Here is a 20,859-nt window from a genome sequence, read left to right as displayed (position 1 = left end):
TCAAAGAAATTTCTCTGTGAAGTGGATAGTAGTAAACAAAGAAACTTAAAACCCATCGAAGTGCCAAGAATAATTTTCAGTGGAATACTCAACCACAAATGAGAATAAAAGATTCAGTAATAGAAACAATATTGACAAAATTAATGAGAAATCTTTTATCAGCATTGAAATGAAAACATTTTGTTTTATCTCTGGTGAAATGGACAATGTTTGATAATAGAGAATATAAGGATTGCTAAATAATCATTTTCCTTCCATACACAATAATCGAGACACTATCAAGAAAATGAAAAATAATTGAAGACTCTGGCATGAAGTATGGTAGATTAAACTCACATTCCTCTAGGTTTTCTTCATGAGTAAATTAAAATCCAGGTATTTAGAATGCACTCTTTGAAGAACATATCAGAAACTGAGAGAAAATCAACCTTCTTTTATGGCTCCATTTCTTGAAATAATCTTCAGGAAAATAGGGTTTTCTGGAGTACGAATAATTTTCTTACCTAATTTCAGGGGAATCTGAAATAGTTAGATAAATACAGTGGTAAGTGTATCAATTTCACAGAAGACTAGTAGAACCAATATGTTAAGAAAAATAGTGGCTTTTTCATGTGTTGTCACTTGGCTGTGACCCAGCTTTCAGAAGTAAAAGAGAGGAGTAACACAAGATTAAGGCTTACTTAGCTACATAGCATTTTCTGTACCATCCTGAACAATATAGACTGCTTTCTAGAAGTAAAGCTATCTTTATAAGTGAAAAAATGATTTTTTTCTTTTGGTTTTTCGAGACAGGGTTTCTCTGTGTAGCTTTGGAGCCTGTCTTGGAACCCTCTTTGTAGCCCAGGCTAGCCTTGAACTCACAGAGATCTGCCTGCCTCTACCTCCCGAGTGCTGGGATTAAAGGTATCTGCCACCACTGCAAGGCAAAATTACTTTTAACACTGTGATAGTTTGAAAGAAAATGGCCCACAAAGGCAGTGGCACTATTAGGAGTTTGGCCTTGTTGGAATAAGTGTAGTCTTATGGAAGTATGTCACTATGGAGGTAGGCCTTGAGGTGTCATGTGCTCAACTTTTGTCCAGTGTCTCAAGCCACTTCCTTGGATCAAGATAAAAAATTCCCCAGCACCATGTCTGCCTCGAGGCCACTGAGCTCCCTGTCATGATGATAAAGGACTAAACCTCTGAAACTGTATTTTCCAGAGAGAACAGGGATGCACATATAAACTTACAAAGATGTGACAGCATGCACATCACGTGCCATGTGCAAACTCAAAACAAAATGTAGGGCTTGTATGGATATGAACATTGTCCCACCCTTGGCTGAGGAGCTTTGATATTTGATAGTTGCTGTGAAAGGCAGTCTGTACTTTTGATTAAGTCTGTGACCTCTATTAAGTCAGCCAGATTCCAGGCCAGGCCATACATATAAGAGCAGGCATCGAACGCAAACTGCATTTGATTAACTTAAAAATTAGAGAGAAAAACGGAGAGAGAACTCATTGAGTGTGAGGTGCTGTGGGGATGTATCTGGGATAAATTGTGATGATGGGGTGAATGGGATCAAAATGTATTATATGAGTTATTCAAGAATTAATAACAATTTTTAAAGGTATGCATAGAGAAATGCATTTATGGAAAATTTTGTTTGTTTTTAATACTTAGAATAGTTTAAAATGTTTAATGTATTTATTGAAGGATTTAATATAAAAATGTCCTCCAAGGCATCATTTTAATTTTTAGAAAGAATAAAATTAGATGATTTAGAAAGTGGGGGATGCTCTAATGAATAAAAGGATAATAACAATAATGAAGTGCATGTGGGTAGTTCATGGGTTTGGGGTTGGGGAGCAGTGGCAGCCTGAATATATCATATCTTAAGACAGAAGTAAATTGCACCAAGAAAATCTAGTGAAGGTTCTTGACTTGGAGACTTGATTGATATGAACTTGAAGAATAAGAAATAAAGATAAATAAAGAAGGGAATAAAGGCATAGGCTTATAAGAATTTGAGTGGATGCCTGCTGGTCTAGACCTGAGTTTCTAAAATGTGAGAACGAGTATGTAACATGGCCAAACAAAGCAGTCCTTCATACCCATGAATAATGATCTAATGCAGTGATTTTTGTCTGTGGCTATAAATTGCAACCACTGTGGAATATTTAAAGTGCCTCTGGTGGGTGAAGGATTTTGGATATTCTGAGATGACACAGGGATGGATCATAAGGTGATCCTAACAGTGAGAAGAGGGGTGTTTCTGATTCTTTTACCTGCTCATGGGACCCTTTTACTGCTACTGGGTTGTCTCACCCAGGCTTGATATGAGCATTTATGCCCAGTCTTATTGCATATTGTTATGCCATGTTTGGTAGATATCCATGGGAGGCCTGCTCTTTTCTGACAGGAAACAGAAGAGCAGTGGGAGGTAGGGGAGGTGGGGTGTACTGGGCGGAGGGGAGGAAGAGAGAGCAGGCTGTCGTCAGGATGTATTTTTATGAGAGAAAAATAAATAAAAAGTAAGTAATATTTTCCATGTATGGTATATACAAGTATGAAAATGCTATAAAAATTCTATATTTTAAAATGCATAAGTACTTGTAAGAAGAATATTCAATGATACTATATGTAATCATAAAAGGAATATCTTTCATTGACCATACATGAGCTTAACATTTACACTTAGACACAGATTAACTGTTTCAGAACTCAAGGGTCCTAGGGTTCAAGCATGGCTTCATATAGAACTTTTAACAGAGAAAAAATTAATTAAAGATAAAACAGTGTATTCCATATATATTTCATATATATGTTAATATACATCCAAGTTTATGAAAATGCCTATGAATAAAAACCAAAAATATGTCAAAAAGAATATGTTCTGCCTCACCTCTGTTTCCTCACAAGGATACAGGGAAAAGTTCTGCAGGATTTTGACTACTGCAAGCTTCATGGTGATGAGAGCAAACCTCATGCCAATGCAATTTCTAGGGCCATATCCAAAAGGCAGGTATGTGTAAGGATTGATTCTATTTTTATTCTCCTTGCTGAACCTGTTGTCACAATTGAACAAGAACACAAATAATGAAACATGAAGTGCACAAGAGCCACATGTTTACAGTTTTCACCTATAGTCTTCAGCCAGAATCACATATGGCACTTCATGTGTTCACTATTACAATCAGGGTGAGTTAATCATTATGAGATTTGGGAGTTAAAGTTCTTTCTACAACTTTACATTAAAAAAGCTCCCAAAGTTAATAAGATGATGTGTGGTGAATGCTCATTCAAATTAAACGTGTCTTTAAAATTTAAAATATTAAGAATGTCACATGCTTCCACTGTGTAAACATCACAAAGTAAAAGTGAAGGAGAAGGAAGAAATTGCCCTGACACTTGAGTTGCAAGTTTGCTCATTGGGGAAGGAGGAGATGTATGTTACAGATGAACTGTTTCTATTCCTTTCTCTCTACACCATCCTCTCCTTCCTTCCTGGCCTTGTTTCATTCTACTCATCCTCATCTATTTCCTCTTCTTCCTACTCTTCCTTTCCAGCCACCTTTACCTCATTAAGCCCCTGTCCCAAAATCTTTGACTGTCCTCTCCCTCCTCTAAGAGTTATCAAGTGAAGTGGTTTTTAAGGACACATTCTGCTTCTCTATTCTGTTATCACTGAATTTTTGTCTCCATCTCCTCCATTAGGGAAAACCTACTGAAATAACAGCACTATGTCCAATTAAAATTTGATTTCTCACATGATCATTTAAATAAAAATGCTGATTCTGGAAATGTTCTAGAAGACTAATAGCCATCTGTTCTCTGAGAGTTATTAAGTATTGGGGAAGATTAAAAAATAATTTCTAAATTATTTAATAGAACAACATTGGAGTCCAGTGAAAGTTGTACTGGTATGGGTATGTAAGCTAAACTTGGCAGAATTTTGTTGGGGAAGATTTACACACACACACACACACACACACACACACACACATACACGAAACATTAGCATTCGTCTGTAGACATCTTATATACTGCATTTAATTACAACCTCAGTATTTATAACTTTTGCATTCTTCTTCCCTGGTCTAGTCACTGATGTCCACTGAGTCTATATTATATGATGAAAGCTGGACCAACAGTAGAACTACATAATACTTAATTGTGTCCATTGTTGGTCACTAAGCTAAAGGAGGTGGAAGTGGTGGCTATATAGAGGGACATAGATTCACCTAATAAGAAAACAGGAGTTAGGTGACTCCCTTCTACTCCTCTAATTAGCACTATACATAGACCATGTGCCAACATCAGAGACACATGCGTAAGAATACAAGGTCTTAGATCATTAAGAAATTCATAAAATATGCTACTGCATGTCTAAATTCTTGGTCTCCTGATTCAACTGCTATATTAAAGTATCATTTTTACACAAGTAGCATGATATGGATTGGACAGGTTATTTATAGGAATGTGTATATCTATATCTATATCTATATCTATATCTATCTATCTATATATCTATATATATCTATATCTATATATATATCTATATCTCTCTCTATATATATCTCCACACACCTGTATGTGGGCATGTAAATAACACCTAAATAACAATATGTGAAAAAAGAGGCTATGCACTTGAAAAGTGTGGGAAGGGATCTATAGGAGGATTTGGAGGGAAGAAAGTGAATGAAAAAATGTTACTCTAAATTATAATCTCAAAACATCAAAAAATAAAATATTAACATTTATTTTTATTAGTGGGGCAACAATGGCAACCTAGCAACTGTTTCCATGCTGCATACAATTCCCACAGACTGTTTAGTACTTTCCACTCACAGAATACCCTGATTCAGATCAAGAAGGATGAAAATATCAACTTTCTGATCAGTAGATGACTTGACTTTGGAGGAGTCATCCACTGGATGAGTGTGAGGGAGTTTCCTTCACAAAACAGATAGAAACAAGATTAAGAAGACTTGTATTAGCATTCATCCTATGTGGCACAGCTTGACTTATCATAGAGGAGGCTTTCTGCATCTCTACCCACACCAATGTATAATACAATGGATTCCTATATTTGGGAAATGATTCCTATATTTGAGGATGTGTCCAGAGAATTCTTGTGACAATATGAACAGCATGAAAGAAATAGAAACCTAACAACTTAAGTAAGATAAATGATTTTCTAATCATGGTAATGGTACTTGTTCTCTTTGCCCTATAATTTACACACACACACACACACACACACACACACACACACACACATACACACATACACACAAGCATGTATCATAAAGTAGCATTTATGGGTTATAGAAAGTAATCTGCAATTATAAAAATAGGAGAAAACTGATGTTTCTCTAATTTCTAAATACACATACTTTGAAATTTGTAATGCTGTCATAATATTAATGGAATTTTAATTAATGTATTGTGGTAGTTTGAATGAAAATGGCCCCATAGGCTCATAGGGACTGGCACAATTGAGAGGTGTGGCCTTTTGTGGCAAGTTGTCACTGGTGGTAGGATTTGAGGTCTCAGGATCTCAAACTGAGCCTAGTCTCTCAATCTTCTTTCCATGCTGCCTGCTGATTTGGGTGTAGAACTCTCAGCTACTACTCCAGCCACATGTCTGTCTGCATGCTGCCATGCTTCCTTCCATGATGATAATGAACTAAACCTCTGAACTGTAAGCTAGCCCCAAAGGAATGTTTTCTTTTATAGGAGTTGTCATGGTCAAAGTATTTCTTCACAACATTAAAAACCCTAACCAAGACAGGTCTAAGACTCTAAAACAAAATTACAAAATATAGAACTCTCATTTTTTGGTCAATTAAAATGTCTATAGATTTTACAATAATTATCGAATTATACTACAGGTATTCTAAAATCAAATATACATGCAATAATACAAATTTATTTTTATTTGATTACAGTAATAGACTTCTTAACATAAATAAGGAAGTCTGGTTATGTGTATGTTTCCCTTCTCAGGGTCCTCATACCTTTCAGGACGGAACTCCTCAGGATCTGGCCAGTATTTTGGATCTCGGTGAAGAACAAAGACAGGTATGGACACGACTATCCCTTTGGGAATGAACACACCATTGATTTCAGCATCTTTTTTACTGATTCTGCTAACCCTGTTAGCAACTGGATAGAATCTCATAGCTTCATTCACCACCATGTCCAGATATTCCATCTCTACCAGGGCTTCATAAGTGGCAGGTGCCTGGGAAGATTGAAAAAAGATTTTGTTGATTTGAGATTTGAAACTAACTTCCATGTCAATTTACTCAGTACTATCAAGTTTTAGGAACTCCACATTCAACCCAGATTAATGAATGGATTTACCACTGATAAATCCTGTTCAACATAGTCATGTGTGTTGACATATTAAAGGTCTACTGAAATGCATGGTGAAGTGGATATGGAAAAACATTCACATGAGCGTACACTTAGGTCCCAAGTCTTCAGTTTTCTCATTTGTACTGCTTTCCTTTTCAGTAATAATGAATGGCATATTATGTCAATCTCATTTAACACAAATCAGCTGTTAAGGGTGTCAAAACCTAATATAGGGAATCCACAAGTCAAGACTGAAGCAATACAATGTGGAGAACATTAGATTCCTTTTTAAAATTCCATATCAGTCCTTTCAGAGGACAACTCACAGCGTTTAAATCCTATGACTAAATTTAATATTACTATAGATGTTCAATTTGAAGATCAATGTCATGTTAAACAGGAATAGTATATGAAATTACAGTGACTAACTTCAGTAGGATCTTTTCCCTTTGAAAGTCATTATGGTAAAATAGCCTAAAAATGGAGACTAATTGAGCAAAAGAATTCTCTTCTAGTGAGAGATCAATTCAGCTCCATGCTCAGTTTCTGAAAGAATCTTTTCCCCGTTACTTCATATGATGTTCTAATAAATCTTTAATTTTTCCAACATCCCACAGGATTGAGTCACCTGACTATGAATTGAAAAATTAGAAATTGCTAGATTAGATTGGTTTGTGCATACATCTGGGAGAGTTGTTGCCCTGACTATTCATTGATGTACCAGGGTCCAGATATTTACAGGTAGTACTATTTCCTGAGTGGATGACTGTTAACTGTATGTTTTTCTGTGTCCTGCCTGGTCCTGCAGCCACTCAGATCCAAATAAACACACAGATGCTCATATATTTTTTAAACCAGGGCAAGCATCTTGCTAGCCAGCTCTTATACCTAAATTAAGCCATAATTCTTATCTGTGTTTAGCCAAGTGGTTTGGTACCTTTTCTCAGTTCTGCCTTGTCATCTTGCTTCCTCTGTGTCTGGCAGGAGACTCCTGACTCTGTCCTTCCTCTTCCCAGAATTCTCCTCATTTGCTCACCCTGCCTGTGCTACCTGCCTGGGTGCTGGCCAACCAGCATTTTACTTCATCAGTGTACAAAAGCATTATCCCACAGTAGATGACCTTGGGCAGCATGAGATCATCTGGATAATGATAGGTCAGTGAGTGGGCCAGTGATCAGGTAGCATCCTCCATAGTCCTTGCTGTGCTTCTTTGGCTGTGTGAGTACTTTGGTCAGAAGCAGTCCTGCTTATAAGTTCCTGTCTTGAGTTCCTGCATTGACTTTCCTCAGTGGTAGTCTGTCATGTGAAAATATAAGTTGATGTAAATTCTTTCCTCTCCAAACTTGTTTTGGATCATGGTATTAATCACAGAGACAGAATGAAACAAGAAGAGGGGATGAGTATAAGGCCTGAAGATACTATGGATATACCTCATTGACAACCCGGCCAGTCCCAGATGTCTCGTACCTCACACCCCATTCCATCCAGTTTTGGGTATAGATGAAAAGACAGTATATGATGTCTGACTCTCACATTGTGGGACACTGAAGTTACCATAATGTAGATGTGAACAGTTTACATTGGAAGCTGCCGTGATGTGCTCCGTTTGAGTCTAATTATGTGATTAGAGAGAGGAGTAATAAAACAGATAACTGAATCAGCCTGCCTAGCCAAGACCACGCAAGGCCCCATTGATAACAGTCATGCCAAAGCATTTCCAGTTCTAATAATATAGCTGTTAGGTCGATTGTTTGAAGTTCTAGGGCAATGCCTCAATTGTTAAGAGCATTGTTTGATCTCTCAGAGGAACCAGGGTCAGTTCCCAGTACTCACATGGTGAGTCCATTTCCTGCAAGTATAATTACAGGGAATCTGAAGCCTTCTTCTGGCTTCCTCATGTTTCAGATATGCACATGGTACACAGATATACACGCAGGCAAAACAACAATTTAAATTTAAAGAAGACACTTGACTGAAACTTGCTTATCCTTAAAGATCTAAAGAGATTTTATTCATGTGTTTGGACTGTGTCATTGTAGTAAGAGATAGTGTTTATTACAAGGTCAGTACAGAATTACAGAGATTAGTTTTTCTCTATACATACTTTTTCCTTTGTCTTAGATTTTCAGTAACCATTGTTGAAAAATTAATTCTTACTTTATTTACTATAATTTGAAATGAAAGTGTGGAAGTAGTGTTTCTTATTGAGGTTTAACATTTTCCCTGTCTCTCCCAGCTCCATCCACTCACCTTATTGCACAGGACTGCATCAATCTCTTGCTGCAGTTTTTTCTGAACATTGGGGTGAATTGCTAGTAAATATGTAATAAAGGAAAGAGCAGCACTTGTTGTCTCATAGCCAGCAAAAAAAAAAGTGATTGATTGGGCCAGGATCTCCAGATCAGAAAGAGCTAAAATGAGATTAGACATTTTATGTCAATAATCAGCTGGTACCTTCTTAGAGGCTTAATTCATCTGTTTTGCTCTATCATCTTTGGTACACTGCAATTTATCTAAAACAGCGCTGTGCTTTATCTACAATGGTGTATTGCCTGAAAAATATGCAAGGGCAATGGTGGTACAATATGTATGGGAGTAACTAACCAATATCTGATTTGACTTATGACCTACTCCGTGAGATGGAACTAAGACTTGGCACTGCTTAGATGATGTAGAACCTGAGACTAGATCTCTCAGTGGCCAAGAGCAAAACTAAATAATACTAGTGCAAAAAAAAAAAAAAGAAATGTAGAGATAAAATGACTCATAATGATATCCTGCCATACTTGTAGAGAAGTGCCTTGGTCAGCCATCATCAGAGAAGCTTCCTTCTGCAGCAAGTGGGAACAAATATCCAGAAACACAACTATATCTGAGGTAGAGAGTGAGAGCCTTTGAAACACTCAGTCCTAAATAGGTTTTCTCTGCCTAATCCCTCTCCTCAGAGCCCAGGAAATCCCACAGAAGTGTAGTCAGGAAGAATGTAATATCATGCAGGGGTTGAGGATACCAATAATACCAAGAATACAGGATTCTCCAAATCAACATGATGAAATGTTGTATGAACTCACAGAGACTGAAGGAAGCAGCATAAGACTTGCAAAGGTCTCTAGCAGGTCCTCTAATTATGTATTATGGCTCCTAGTTTAGTGTACTGAGTGTGCAAAGGAGTGGCTCTCTGATTCCTTTATCTTCACTTGGACACTTTTTATTCTGTTAGTTTTTCTTTCTTAAACTTTTATGTTAGTTTTTGTGTTATCTTATTACATTTTATTTTGTTACATTAAAAATGAATGAATACATTAAAATCTGTCCACTGGGAAAAGGTTAACAACTAAGTTGTCCTTTATATATTTTGGGAGAGGAAAAAATCAGTTTTTTCCCAAGTGGGATGGCACAGGGAATATTAACCATTCCAGGAAAGGCCTCATGTTCAGGAGTGGTTGCCTATCATATTAATGGACTCCACAGTGTGTGTTTGTTTGTTTGTTTGTTTGTGTGTGTGTGTGTGTGTGTGTGTGTGTGTGTGTATAATTTTATTTTGTTTCAGTTTGGTGTTTGTTTCTGATACTGTTTGATTTTGTTTCCTTGGTTTTGGGTAATTTTCTGTTGCTTTGGTCTTTTATTTGCTCTTGAGAAAGAACTTAAAGTGCTCTGAGTGGGGTATTCAGAAAGCCTTTGGGGAGACTAAAAACATGTTCAAAATATATTTTAATTTTAAAATTATTTAATAACAGAGAATAACAAAAAATTGGCTTGACTTCAAATGTGAGATTAACAATGAAATTCGTTAATTAAAAATTTCAAAACTCACATTGAAGTACCAATGTATGGAAAGAAGCATTACTCTAAATCCTAAACCCAGTCACAGTGAGTAAAAGAGTGAAGATGAAATATTATAAACACTGCGATGTTTTCTTCTTTAATGTGGTATGTTACTGTGAAGGGAAGAGTAAATTTCCACAGTCCCTTAACTAGTGAACATACTTCCAATGCATGGACCTCAGTGAAAGTTGCTACCTCGGCACTGCAGTTCACGACTGTATTCTTTAGAAGCTGATCTGCCAGCAGATGCTCTGATTCAGTGGCCTTGCCTGAGGCTGAGGATCAGCATGTGTGATTGACATATGTGTGCCCTACACATCACTGAAGACTTCTGGAGTGTAAAATCAGTGGTCATAACAGACTTTCATATTTTTAAAAGTTAAATTAAAATATAATTATTTAATTTCCTTCTTTCTCTCCTCCCTCCTACTCCTTCCATGCCACACCTTAACTCTCAAATTTAGAGCCTCCTGTTTTAAACCATTTTATTGCATATATAAATAAATAATCATAAATACAACCTGCTGAGTCTAGTCTCATTTGCCTCCTTGTACTTGTTTCTGGAATGACAATTTAGTATTGGATAAACAATCAGGGACTCATCCCTGGGGAAGATTAATTATCTCTCTCTCAGATGACCTGAACTACCTGGAGCTCTTCATCTAAGGATGGGTTCTCATGAGATTTTTCCCCATCGATGTTGGAGGGTCTGCTGGTGTTGGGACAGTTCAGATCTTGCAGGCAGCTGTGTTGATGGTATTTTGTGCTTGTAGTTTCCCTATCATAGATGAAAGTTTCAATAACCTTGATATTTTCTGTATGCACATACCCCTTGATTTTAGAAAGTTCCTCAGGCTGCTTCATGTGACATAGCTAGTCTGTGTCTTTTTGTAATTTAGCAGGAAGCTTTCTCTGCTTGGATGACCCCTTTATATTTTAAGAACAAGCCCTTCCCCCTGTTCATTCACTTTAGACCCTAAATTATCCTTAGTTACGTTTATGGGACTCCATGTCTTTGGAATTCTGGGAGTTCATCATCAGCTGAAGAAAATCTGTTCGGTGCTGAAAGGAGACAGAAATTTCAAAATCAGAAAGCAGGTTGTCAGGCCAAAACTAAGTATGAAATGAAGAATTTAAACTCTCTTGTGAGGAAATGGCTTATTTAAGAAGTCAGCTAATGTTACCTGAATCACTAGTGGACAACACACTGACCCATATATTTCGGGGAACAAAAATTTTATCTTGAGCCCAGTAGTGATGGCACACACCTTTAATACCAGCACTTGGGAAGCATGTGGATCTTTGAGTTTGATTCCAGTCACATCTATAAAATGAGTTCTAGGACAGCCAGGCTTACTCAGAGAAATGCTGTCTTGAAAAAATATTCTTTCAAAAATAAATCTACCATGGTGTAGTATCGTGCTGCCATGTCCAACACCATTTTTCATGGATTTCCCTCATTCTAAGCATCTATATTTGCTGACAACAGACTCCTGGAGGGATGGTTGTCAGTTTCTTCTTCCTTAATAGGCATATGTTTAGAAATAAGTCCTGCACATCAATATCTCACTTCTTTGACATATTGTTACTCATTATTTCATACTCATTAACTGCTGTTTCTGGAACTCATTGCTAGGTTTTATATGATTGCCTACTGTCTTAGTTATGGTTTCTATTGCTGTGAAGGGTCACCATGACGATGGCAACTCTTTTTTTTTTTTTTTTTTTTTTTGTCAGAGCTGAGGACTAAAAACCAGGGCCTTGTGCTTGCTAGGCAAGCGCTCTACCACTGAGCTAAATCCACAGCCCTATGGCAACTCTTATAAAGGAAAACCTTTAGCTCTGGTGGCTTGCTTACAGTTCAGAGATTTAGTCAGTTGTCTTCATAGCAGAAAGTAAGGCAGTATATATGCAGACATGGTGCTAGAGTTTTAGCTGAGAGTTCTTACACATTGATAGGCATCTGGAAATGGTCTGAGACACTGGGTGTGGCTTGAGCATATATGAAACCTCAAATCCTGCCTCCACTGTGACACACTTCCTCCAACTAGGCCACATCTCCTAATAGTGACACTCCCTTTGGGAACCGTTTTCTTTCAAACAACCACACCTACAAATGCTCCACACCCCAGAATACTAGCAAATTTGCAGTGGTACCTCCTCAGACATGATTCTGACTCCCTGACAGCCTTCTCTCAGCATTTTTTTCTGCCAACATCCTTATCCTTAGTCTAGCATGTAAGCTGTATTAAGCAAAACTGGATTATAGAAGTGTCAATCTCAATGCTCACAAATATTGCCCAACTTTTGGGCAAGATATAGCTCAAATTGAACAGATCAAAATCAACGAATATCTTTGTAGGGCTTTCTATGAGGAATGTGTATCTTTTGACACCATTGCCTTAGAATGAAAAGAAATTGTGTTATGTCTTACCTCTTGGGTATTTTCAAGTCGATCTTTTTTGGTCTTATCTATAAATCTTTTAAAGAATGATATAGCTTCACTTGAAAACATAGAGATGTTTAGTTTGTCGTATATTGTGCAAAGAAATGGAAAGAGTGCTGTAGAGAAAAGGAAAAAATGATGAAAATGCAAACTGAAACTTCTGACAGTTATTTTATTCATCAATGACAAAATTTCAATAATTTAAGTGAAATATCAAAGTAACAGGAATAATTGTGGTAGAAATGAGTATAATTATAACATACAGAAAGTAAATCACACCGAAAAGTAATTGAATTTTAAATAAAAACACACAGGGAGGATTTCAGCTCCAGGAAGGTTCTGTATGGAATGCTATGAAATATTTCATAGAAAATTCTCACCAGTTTTTCACAGGCATTTCCAAAACTTAGAAAACAAGGGGGAAGAGTAGAATTGAATCTGGACAGGTCTACTTCCCCATTATTGAACTCAGAATAAATTCTGAGAAGGAAACCTGCATAGACATGTGACTTAAAGGTTCCAAAGGGATTTTAGCAGCAACACTTACCACCTGAGTGCAGAGACATGAAAGGAACCCTGCTGCATGCTACCCAATGCGGCACAACGCAGAAGAAAGCCACATCACACAGACAACCAGAGACGCAGTATTTTGAAAAAGTCCAGGAATAAACACAACATACTTTCCTAACGTATGTTCTCAGGAAATTGGGAACAGCAACAACTTCCCTTAACTTTATGACAAATGTCAGTGGAAACTAAGAGCTAACAGAAATTAAGGGAGTATGTTTTCCATCACTCTTGGAAAAAGGCAATGATAGGTTGCTCATGCTATCATTACTTCTGTGCAGTGACTAGAACCCAAAAGCAGGTGCATTATGTCTTACATGGCACAGCATTAATCCACAAAACATACATGAAAATAAATTGTAATCGTGTGCTCTGGTGGCTGAGTCAAACAAACACAAGTTTGAAAACAGATTTGATTATTTGACAGAATCTTTGTAAAAATTAAGAAAAATTTCAGTGTTTGTGATGAAAGGTATAGGCTTATACATGCTAACCAGGCACCATGAATCTCCATCCTTAGCCTCTGTACTTGAGGAAGAATCTTGGTTGAATGCCAGGTAGGACAAGAATTGAAATCTTCCAGCCTCTGTTTCTCTACAGCAGGGATTAAAAATATTCCTCAACACTCTTGACACAGTCATGTCCCTTTACTTTATAATTCTCATATTTAATGCAACAAACAGGGCCAACGATTAGCAAGAAAACATTATTTACAAATCATTAAAACATAAATAATCATCGTCCAATCACTGCACACTTGTCCATCTGCCCCTATCACAGTCATGGAAGAACTTGTTGCTAAACTCACCATGAAGAATATCTGTAGTAGAACCTTTGGGGAGAACAATGCAGAGGGTCTTTCAGTAATGAGATAACCCAATATTTTGGACATTTAGTTTAATTATCCAATAGATCCACTACATTGTCATTCACCCTACAGCTATTCCTTATTTGTAGAATACCTGTGGTCAGTGTAGGTAGATAGCCCAGTTTCTTAATTTTCAAATCTTTTGTAATGTTATATTTTTGGAAATATTTTCATATATACTTTTTCCATCTTAGGAACATAGACTTTCCTGGTTTAAAGAACCTCTGTGGCTCAGTTTCTTGAAAGATGGGACTGTTCTACATGATACAACTGCACAATCTTATATTTCATGCTTACAGTTTATCTTTTACCCAAATTCCAAAATCTTCCTGCGTCCACCTTTTTACTCAACCATGATGTTTTTGCTATTCTTCTGTGTCCCACTTAGCAATAATCTATTAATCAATAGTCCCACCATGACTTATATTTCTCCTTTATTTATAACTATACCCACAATAACTAACATGTCAGTATAGAGAGAATGGAGTCTGCCTATTCTCACAAAAATAATTAGCCCTTAAAGAGTGACTAATGACAGTTTTTAATTCAACTACTACTCTATTTTCATAGAGGGTTTGCTGATTGTTGATAATTATTGTTGCAAACACTGATCACCTAACAGAGAATATCTGGGGGAAGAGCTCAGAACACTGAACATAAGCCTAAAAGAAGAAAGCATCACCTCAACCCTACTATAGCCCAGGCTTTCCTGAAAACTAAAAAAAATCCTACTGTAGGGAGAAAGATAATCTGAATTTAAAATAATAATTAAACATAGCCATTGATGTAACCACAGATGGACATTTCTTAGTTTTAAAGAATAAATAACATGATAAACTACACCAATTCTCCTTCAATAATAGAATAATCACAAATAAAGGCAATGCGCAAAACACAGGATAAGAAATCAAAGTGATTATATATTATGTTCAAAGAATTCAATGAACACATGCCTGTCTCCTGAATTAATCCCAAGAAAATGCCAAACGCTGAAAAAAGTAAGGAAACTGAATCAGGACATTCAGATTGAATTTGATCAAGAGATAGATACACAGAAGAAAAATAAAATGAAATGATGACAGAAATGAAAGTTTCATCAAGTGTGGATGGCTTTCCCTCTTCTTTTCCAGGGTACTCTTGAGGAGAGAGGAATAAGAAATATTAGGAGGCTGGAGAGATGGCTCAGAGGTTAAGAGTACTAACTGCTCTTCCAGAGGTCCTGAGTTCAATTCCCAGCAATCACATGATGGTTCACAACCATCTGTAATGAGATCTGGTGCCCTCTCCTGGCCTGCACACACAACAATGTATACATAATAAATAAGTAAGTAAATAAATAAATAAACAAACAAACAACAACAACAACACAAAAACCCAGGCAGTGTTGGCACACGCCTTTAATTCCAGCACTCGGGAGGCAGAGCCAGGCGGATCTTTGAGTTCAAGTCCAGCCTGGTCTACAGAGTGAGATCTAAGAAAGGGGCAAAGCTACACAGACAAACCCTGTCTTGCAAACCAAAAAAAAAAAAAAAAAAAAAAAGAAAGGAAGAAATAAAGAAAGGAAGACATATTAGGTAGAATGAGAGAACTAGCTGGTGATAGGAAAGGCGGAAACATAGGATGCCTTCAGGAGGACCTGGGTCAATACCCAATGGCCCTGTTGGTCTCTTCAAAAGGTTTTTTTTTTTTTTATAACAATGCAAAGGGGTTGCAGCAAAAGATATCCTTCTTGCTAGGTCAAAGCATAGTGCACAGCCAAGATCAGACCCTTCCAAACACCATCATTTTATGCAGCCCTGCTGGGTAAAGCAAGCTCAGATCTCTTTAGGAAACCTCTGTGATCCCCCACAATTAAGTCAAATACAAATTCAGTGGAAAGCATCAGAGATAAATTAGATCATATAGAAGACAAAATTTGAAGGCATGAAGACAAGGCAGAGTAATAAGATCATTCAGTCATTATTAAGTGATCAATGTGTTAAACAGTTGGATGGAACATGTAAGTTTTGGGAATGTAAAGAGAAAGTCTATGACTTTCAGCATAGAACAATGAAAAGAATTCTATGTCAAAGGCACATAAAATATTTTCAATAAAATCACAGAAGTTCCCAGACTTCTGTTGAAAGAAGGAAAGAAATGTCCATCAAGTTCCAAAAACGAATAAAGGGTATAACACAGATAAAAAGACCAAAGAAGAAAATTTCCATCTCACATTGAAGAAAATGCATTGAATACACAAAATAGAGAAAGTCTACTGGATGGTGTGAGAGGGAAGACAAAGTCACATTAAAAGACAGGTCAATGAGCATATCTCCTATATCTTCAGTGGAAAACAAAAATGCCAGGATGTCTTAAAAAGATGTATTTCATGTTTGGCAAAAGAGAGCTGCTGAACAATATTAATGTATATATTTAAAACATTATTTATTACAATCAAAGGAAAACAAACTGTCCCTGTTATGTCATGCTGAAAAATTTCTCACAATGAAGTATGCTTGCATTATATAATGTAAAGATCAGTTTGGACTGAAGAAAAAAAATAAACACAGCCAAGTGGCTGGAGGAAAAAATGATGCGAAGACAGCTGTTAAGAAGAGAGAACCAAGACAATGCCAGACAGTAGAAAATCAATAAAATGTCAGGAATCCATGCATGATTTCAATAAGAAGTCTGAATATTAACAGTATATCAAAGGACACAAATTCAGGCTGAAAATAGTGATACATCCTTTAATCTCAGCACTCAAGAGCACTCAAGGCAGGTAGATCACTCTGAGATTCAGACAAGTCTCATCACAATAGCCAGTTATGGACAAGCTAGGAATACATAAATTCTCTCTTTTAATAAATAGATAAGTAAGTAATGCACAGACTAGCAGAATAGATTAGCAATCATAATGTTTTATCCTGGCCCAGGAAATGTACCCAACCACCAGATATCAATGTAGGAAACAAGTATACATCACTATTCCAATAGCAATTTAAAGCTAGTGCAAGAATGAAGAAGATCACTTTATATACTTTAAAGAAACTATCCACCCACAAGACATTCCAATATGTGTACTTAATTTCATAAAAACATGCTAATAGGTATAATATCAAAGAATAAATTCTGCAACATATGAGTAACTTCTACACTCACTCTTAAATATATTATCCATAACAAAATAAATAGAGAAACATTGGATATAGATGACATTAATTTAACTTTGATTCAAGTTTCATTCAAAAGATTGAGGAATGATTTAATATTTGTAAATGTATAAATACAAATCATAACATTAATGGTTCAAAGACAGAAATCACATAATCATCTCATACCTATGAAAAAAGAACAAAGTATGTAGCAATGATGGATAACGTGTAATATGAAAATTCAAAGGGGAATAAAAGAACTAGATTATACAAGAGTAACAGCAAGATGGTAGATATAGTAGATGTGTATGGATATGTACAAGGGACCTCTTTACTTTGTATGGTAATTAAAATAAGTCTAAGATCTTAATATAGTTGAAAATACACTATATACCTGTAGAGAAAGCAAATGGATTGAAAAAGTCATGTGTAATAAGCTTTCTGGTGTTTTCCAAAAAGGGATCCTGGGGGTTGTTGAGGGAATCCACCTTCACTCCAAAGAAGATAGCAGTGATCACATCCATGCTGTAGGCCCCAAAGATGCTGAGTAGAGAAACATGAGAGTGAATGTGTTACTCACACAACTTCTTAGCTCTGTGGAATTTTGTCTGCAGTATCATCAACACAGCCTGAGTTTACTACTGTGGTGTTTTCAGAACTCAATATGATTTTACTACCCACACCATTTCCAGAAACTTCTCCCTCTTCAGTTGGATGAAAGAGAGGCAAAATAAATTTGTTTCTTGCTGATATTTTTCTAAAACCCTCAGCAAAAACTGATGATTAGGTTGTTGAAAGTTATAGCTATAATACTCTTGCCAAACCAATGTCCTCTGATGTAGTACATGTACTTTCCTCCCACATTTCTTAATTTCAACATCTGCTGCTTTCCTAAATATTCATCTTTCATTCTAAACTATATAACCTGTCTTCTAAAACTTACAAGATGACAACAGATAACCTAATTTTGTCTCATGTACACAAGAAAGAGTCTCTCATAAGGTATTAATGGAACTGCTCCTTAATGTGTGGTTCACAGCAGGGTAACATCTTGCCTCTCGCTTACTCTGGCTCTGGAATAATTTTAGCTACATGTCAGGCAGAGGGAGGTGTCCACATGGGGCTCAGAGCCCCGGAAAATGCATGCATCACTACTCACTCTTTCATGGTAACACTCTTGCCCTTCTTGACTTCCTGACTCACGTTTTTCACCAGCACATCTCCATACTCTTGGATGATGGGGAACATCTAAGCACAAACACAACACAGTCTCCTGGTAAATGGCAACATCTGAGTTCCCAAATAACAAGCTTTTGAAATTATAAAAAGATAATCATATTTTTAAAAGGACTATATAAGATAAAACAACAACAACAAAATACAACAATGAAACAAAACAAAAACCATTATTAGCAATGTAATGCTCAAAGGAACATATCTTTAAAGGGTATGATACTATTTTTCCCCAATATTCAGATAAAATTTCCATTTACAATAAAAAGTTCTTCATTAACTTACCTCCTTCAGTTTTCCACTACTAAAGGTTGGTGTTAGCAATGCTCGTAATCTTTTCCATTCTTCATTCTCAGATCTTGTTATACTTTTTTTCATAATTCCATTTGGACCAAGAAACTACAATACCAAGAAAAATAGATTTTGCTCTCCATTATATTGGTTATCCTAACAGTTATAAAACCTGTATAAAATAGACAACATTCCTTAACAGCTACTAACCTTCTTCTAGGTGGCAGGTTTTATTCTAGTCTCTCAATAACGGTTCCTCAAACTGGGGCTGGAGGTATGGCTCAATGGCTCAGTGATTAATACCACTTACTCCTCTTGCAGAGGATTCTGGTTCAATTCTCAGCAGCTACATTAGATGATTCACAACTGCCAGTAACTCCAGTTCTGGGTATCTGATGCCCTCTTCTGCTCTCAGTGAGTGCTTTCACACATGCAGTACATGTGTATACACTCAGGTACACATATGTGATAAATGAAATATGTAAAATGCTTCAAAGTTAAAGTAAGGAATACATACAGCCACCTGTGTGGGGTAAATTTATTGTACTACAATTTTCATTTTAATGTGATTCTCTCTGTAGAAAACAAAACTGCTTTTCTATGTGAATAGACAGGTAGTAGACCAAATTGTTCTTTCTCCAAGTCAGTATAGAAAAAGTTGGTTTCTTAGGTTTCTATTGCTGTGATAAAGACCCTTAAAAAAAGCAACTCCTGATGAAGAGGGTTTAGTAATCTTACAAACTCTCAGGCCATAGTCTGTCACTGATAGAAGTCAAGGCAGGAACCTGAAGGCAGGAACTGAAGCAGAAGCTTTGGAAGAATGCCTCTTTTGGCTTGTTTACCATGGTTTGCTCAGCCTGCTTTCAAATATAACCCAGGGGGGCACCAACCACAATGAGTTGAGCACAGTCACTAATTAAAGAAATTCCCGACAGCCTTTCTACAAGTAAGCTGATGGAGGCTTTTCTCAATTGAGGTTTCTCTTCTTAACTATGTTGAGGTTTGTTTCATGTTGCCAAAATGCAATGAGAACAATAGGGTACATATAGGAGGATTATATTGGCAAACATATCCTTAGACCAGTTTTGCACTTACAAGTATCTTCAGCTTGACCTATTTTGAAAAGAAGTGACATGACATAGTAATTATTAAATTATCACATATACTGAGCAATTAGGTATTATTAGCCTAAGCACTACTGAATATCATGGAAATGCCTCTCCTTGATTGTTTATACTGACTTATAAGCAAAAGAACAATATTATTTTCTTTCTCCAATGAAAAGTTTTCCTCCATTGCCCCATATTTGATTCTAACTTGGAATGTTTTAATAGTTCCTAATGATAAAAATAGATGTTAATAATGAGAGAGAAATTTTATACATATGATAAAACTACATCAAACAAAACCTTCATCCACCATCTCACTTTATTAAGAAAACCTGGCTTTCCCACTAAGAAATCATTTTAAAAGATCTGCTCACACCTTTATCTACATTTTAACCTGGTATCTTAGCTATTGCAATGAGAGAAAAATATAAGCTAAAAGGCATGCAGATTTTTGCTAGAAGTGGAATAACTATGTGGAAGAAATAAAGATTATATATAAAAATTAAGGAAATTGGATTTATCATTTTCTTTGACTGATGAATCTGTTTCCTCTATCATATTCACAATGCCTGAGATTCTCTCTTCCATTTCTTGTATTCTGTTGGTTACACTTGCCTCTGTATTTTCTGTTCATTTACTCAGATTTTCCTTTTCCTGAATTCCCTCAGCTTGTGTTTTCTTTATTGCTTCTGTGTCAATTTTTAGGTCTTGAGCTGATTCCTTCACTTGTTTGTATAGTGATATTTTATTTGTTTTGAAATGTGATTTTATTTTTATGTCAATAAAGTTGCCTTGAGGTCAGAGCAAGCCAGAGCAGAAGCCGAGCAGTAGTGGGGCACGCCTTTAATTCCAGCAGAGCTAGGCGGATCTCTGTGTGTTCAAGGACACAGCCAGCATGGCAGACACAGGCCTTTAATCTCAATACCAACCATAGAAGACCTGGAGGTCTGTACAAACAGGCAGTGACAAGGAGGTCATGTGGCTGGGTTTACAACCAATGAGAAAACAGAACAGAAAGTCTTTAAATAGACAGGACACA

The 20,859-nt window shown here is 36.5% G+C and overlaps 1 protein-coding gene across 1 annotated transcript; it reads right to left on the bottom strand.

Annotated features, from left to right (window-relative positions):
- Positions 1–423: 423 nt before the first annotated feature.
- On the bottom strand, positions 424–19,317 carry LOC118575474 (cytochrome P450 3A13-like). The gene is made up of 10 exons (XM_036176017.1): positions 19,306–19,317; positions 18,706–18,819; positions 18,347–18,435; positions 17,582–17,730; positions 12,607–12,734; positions 11,168–11,234; positions 8,598–8,758; positions 6,005–6,231; positions 2,887–3,049; positions 424–519 (listed from the first exon to the last, which is right to left on the bottom strand). The coding sequence occupies exons 2-10, from the start codon at positions 18,796–18,798 to the stop codon at positions 424–426; spliced, it is 1,173 nt and encodes a 390-aa protein (XP_036031910.1). The 5' UTR covers positions 18,799–18,819; positions 19,306–19,317.
- Positions 19,318–20,859: the final 1,542 nt, after the last annotated feature.

The sequence above is a fragment of the Onychomys torridus genome, unplaced genomic scaffold (assembly GCF_903995425.1).
Source record: "Onychomys torridus unplaced genomic scaffold, mOncTor1.1, whole genome shotgun sequence".
In the NCBI taxonomy this organism is placed as follows: domain Eukaryota; kingdom Metazoa; phylum Chordata; class Mammalia; order Rodentia; family Cricetidae; genus Onychomys; species Onychomys torridus.
The sequence above is the reverse complement of the archived record's forward strand: the minus strand, read 5'-3'. Positions and strand labels throughout refer to the sequence as shown.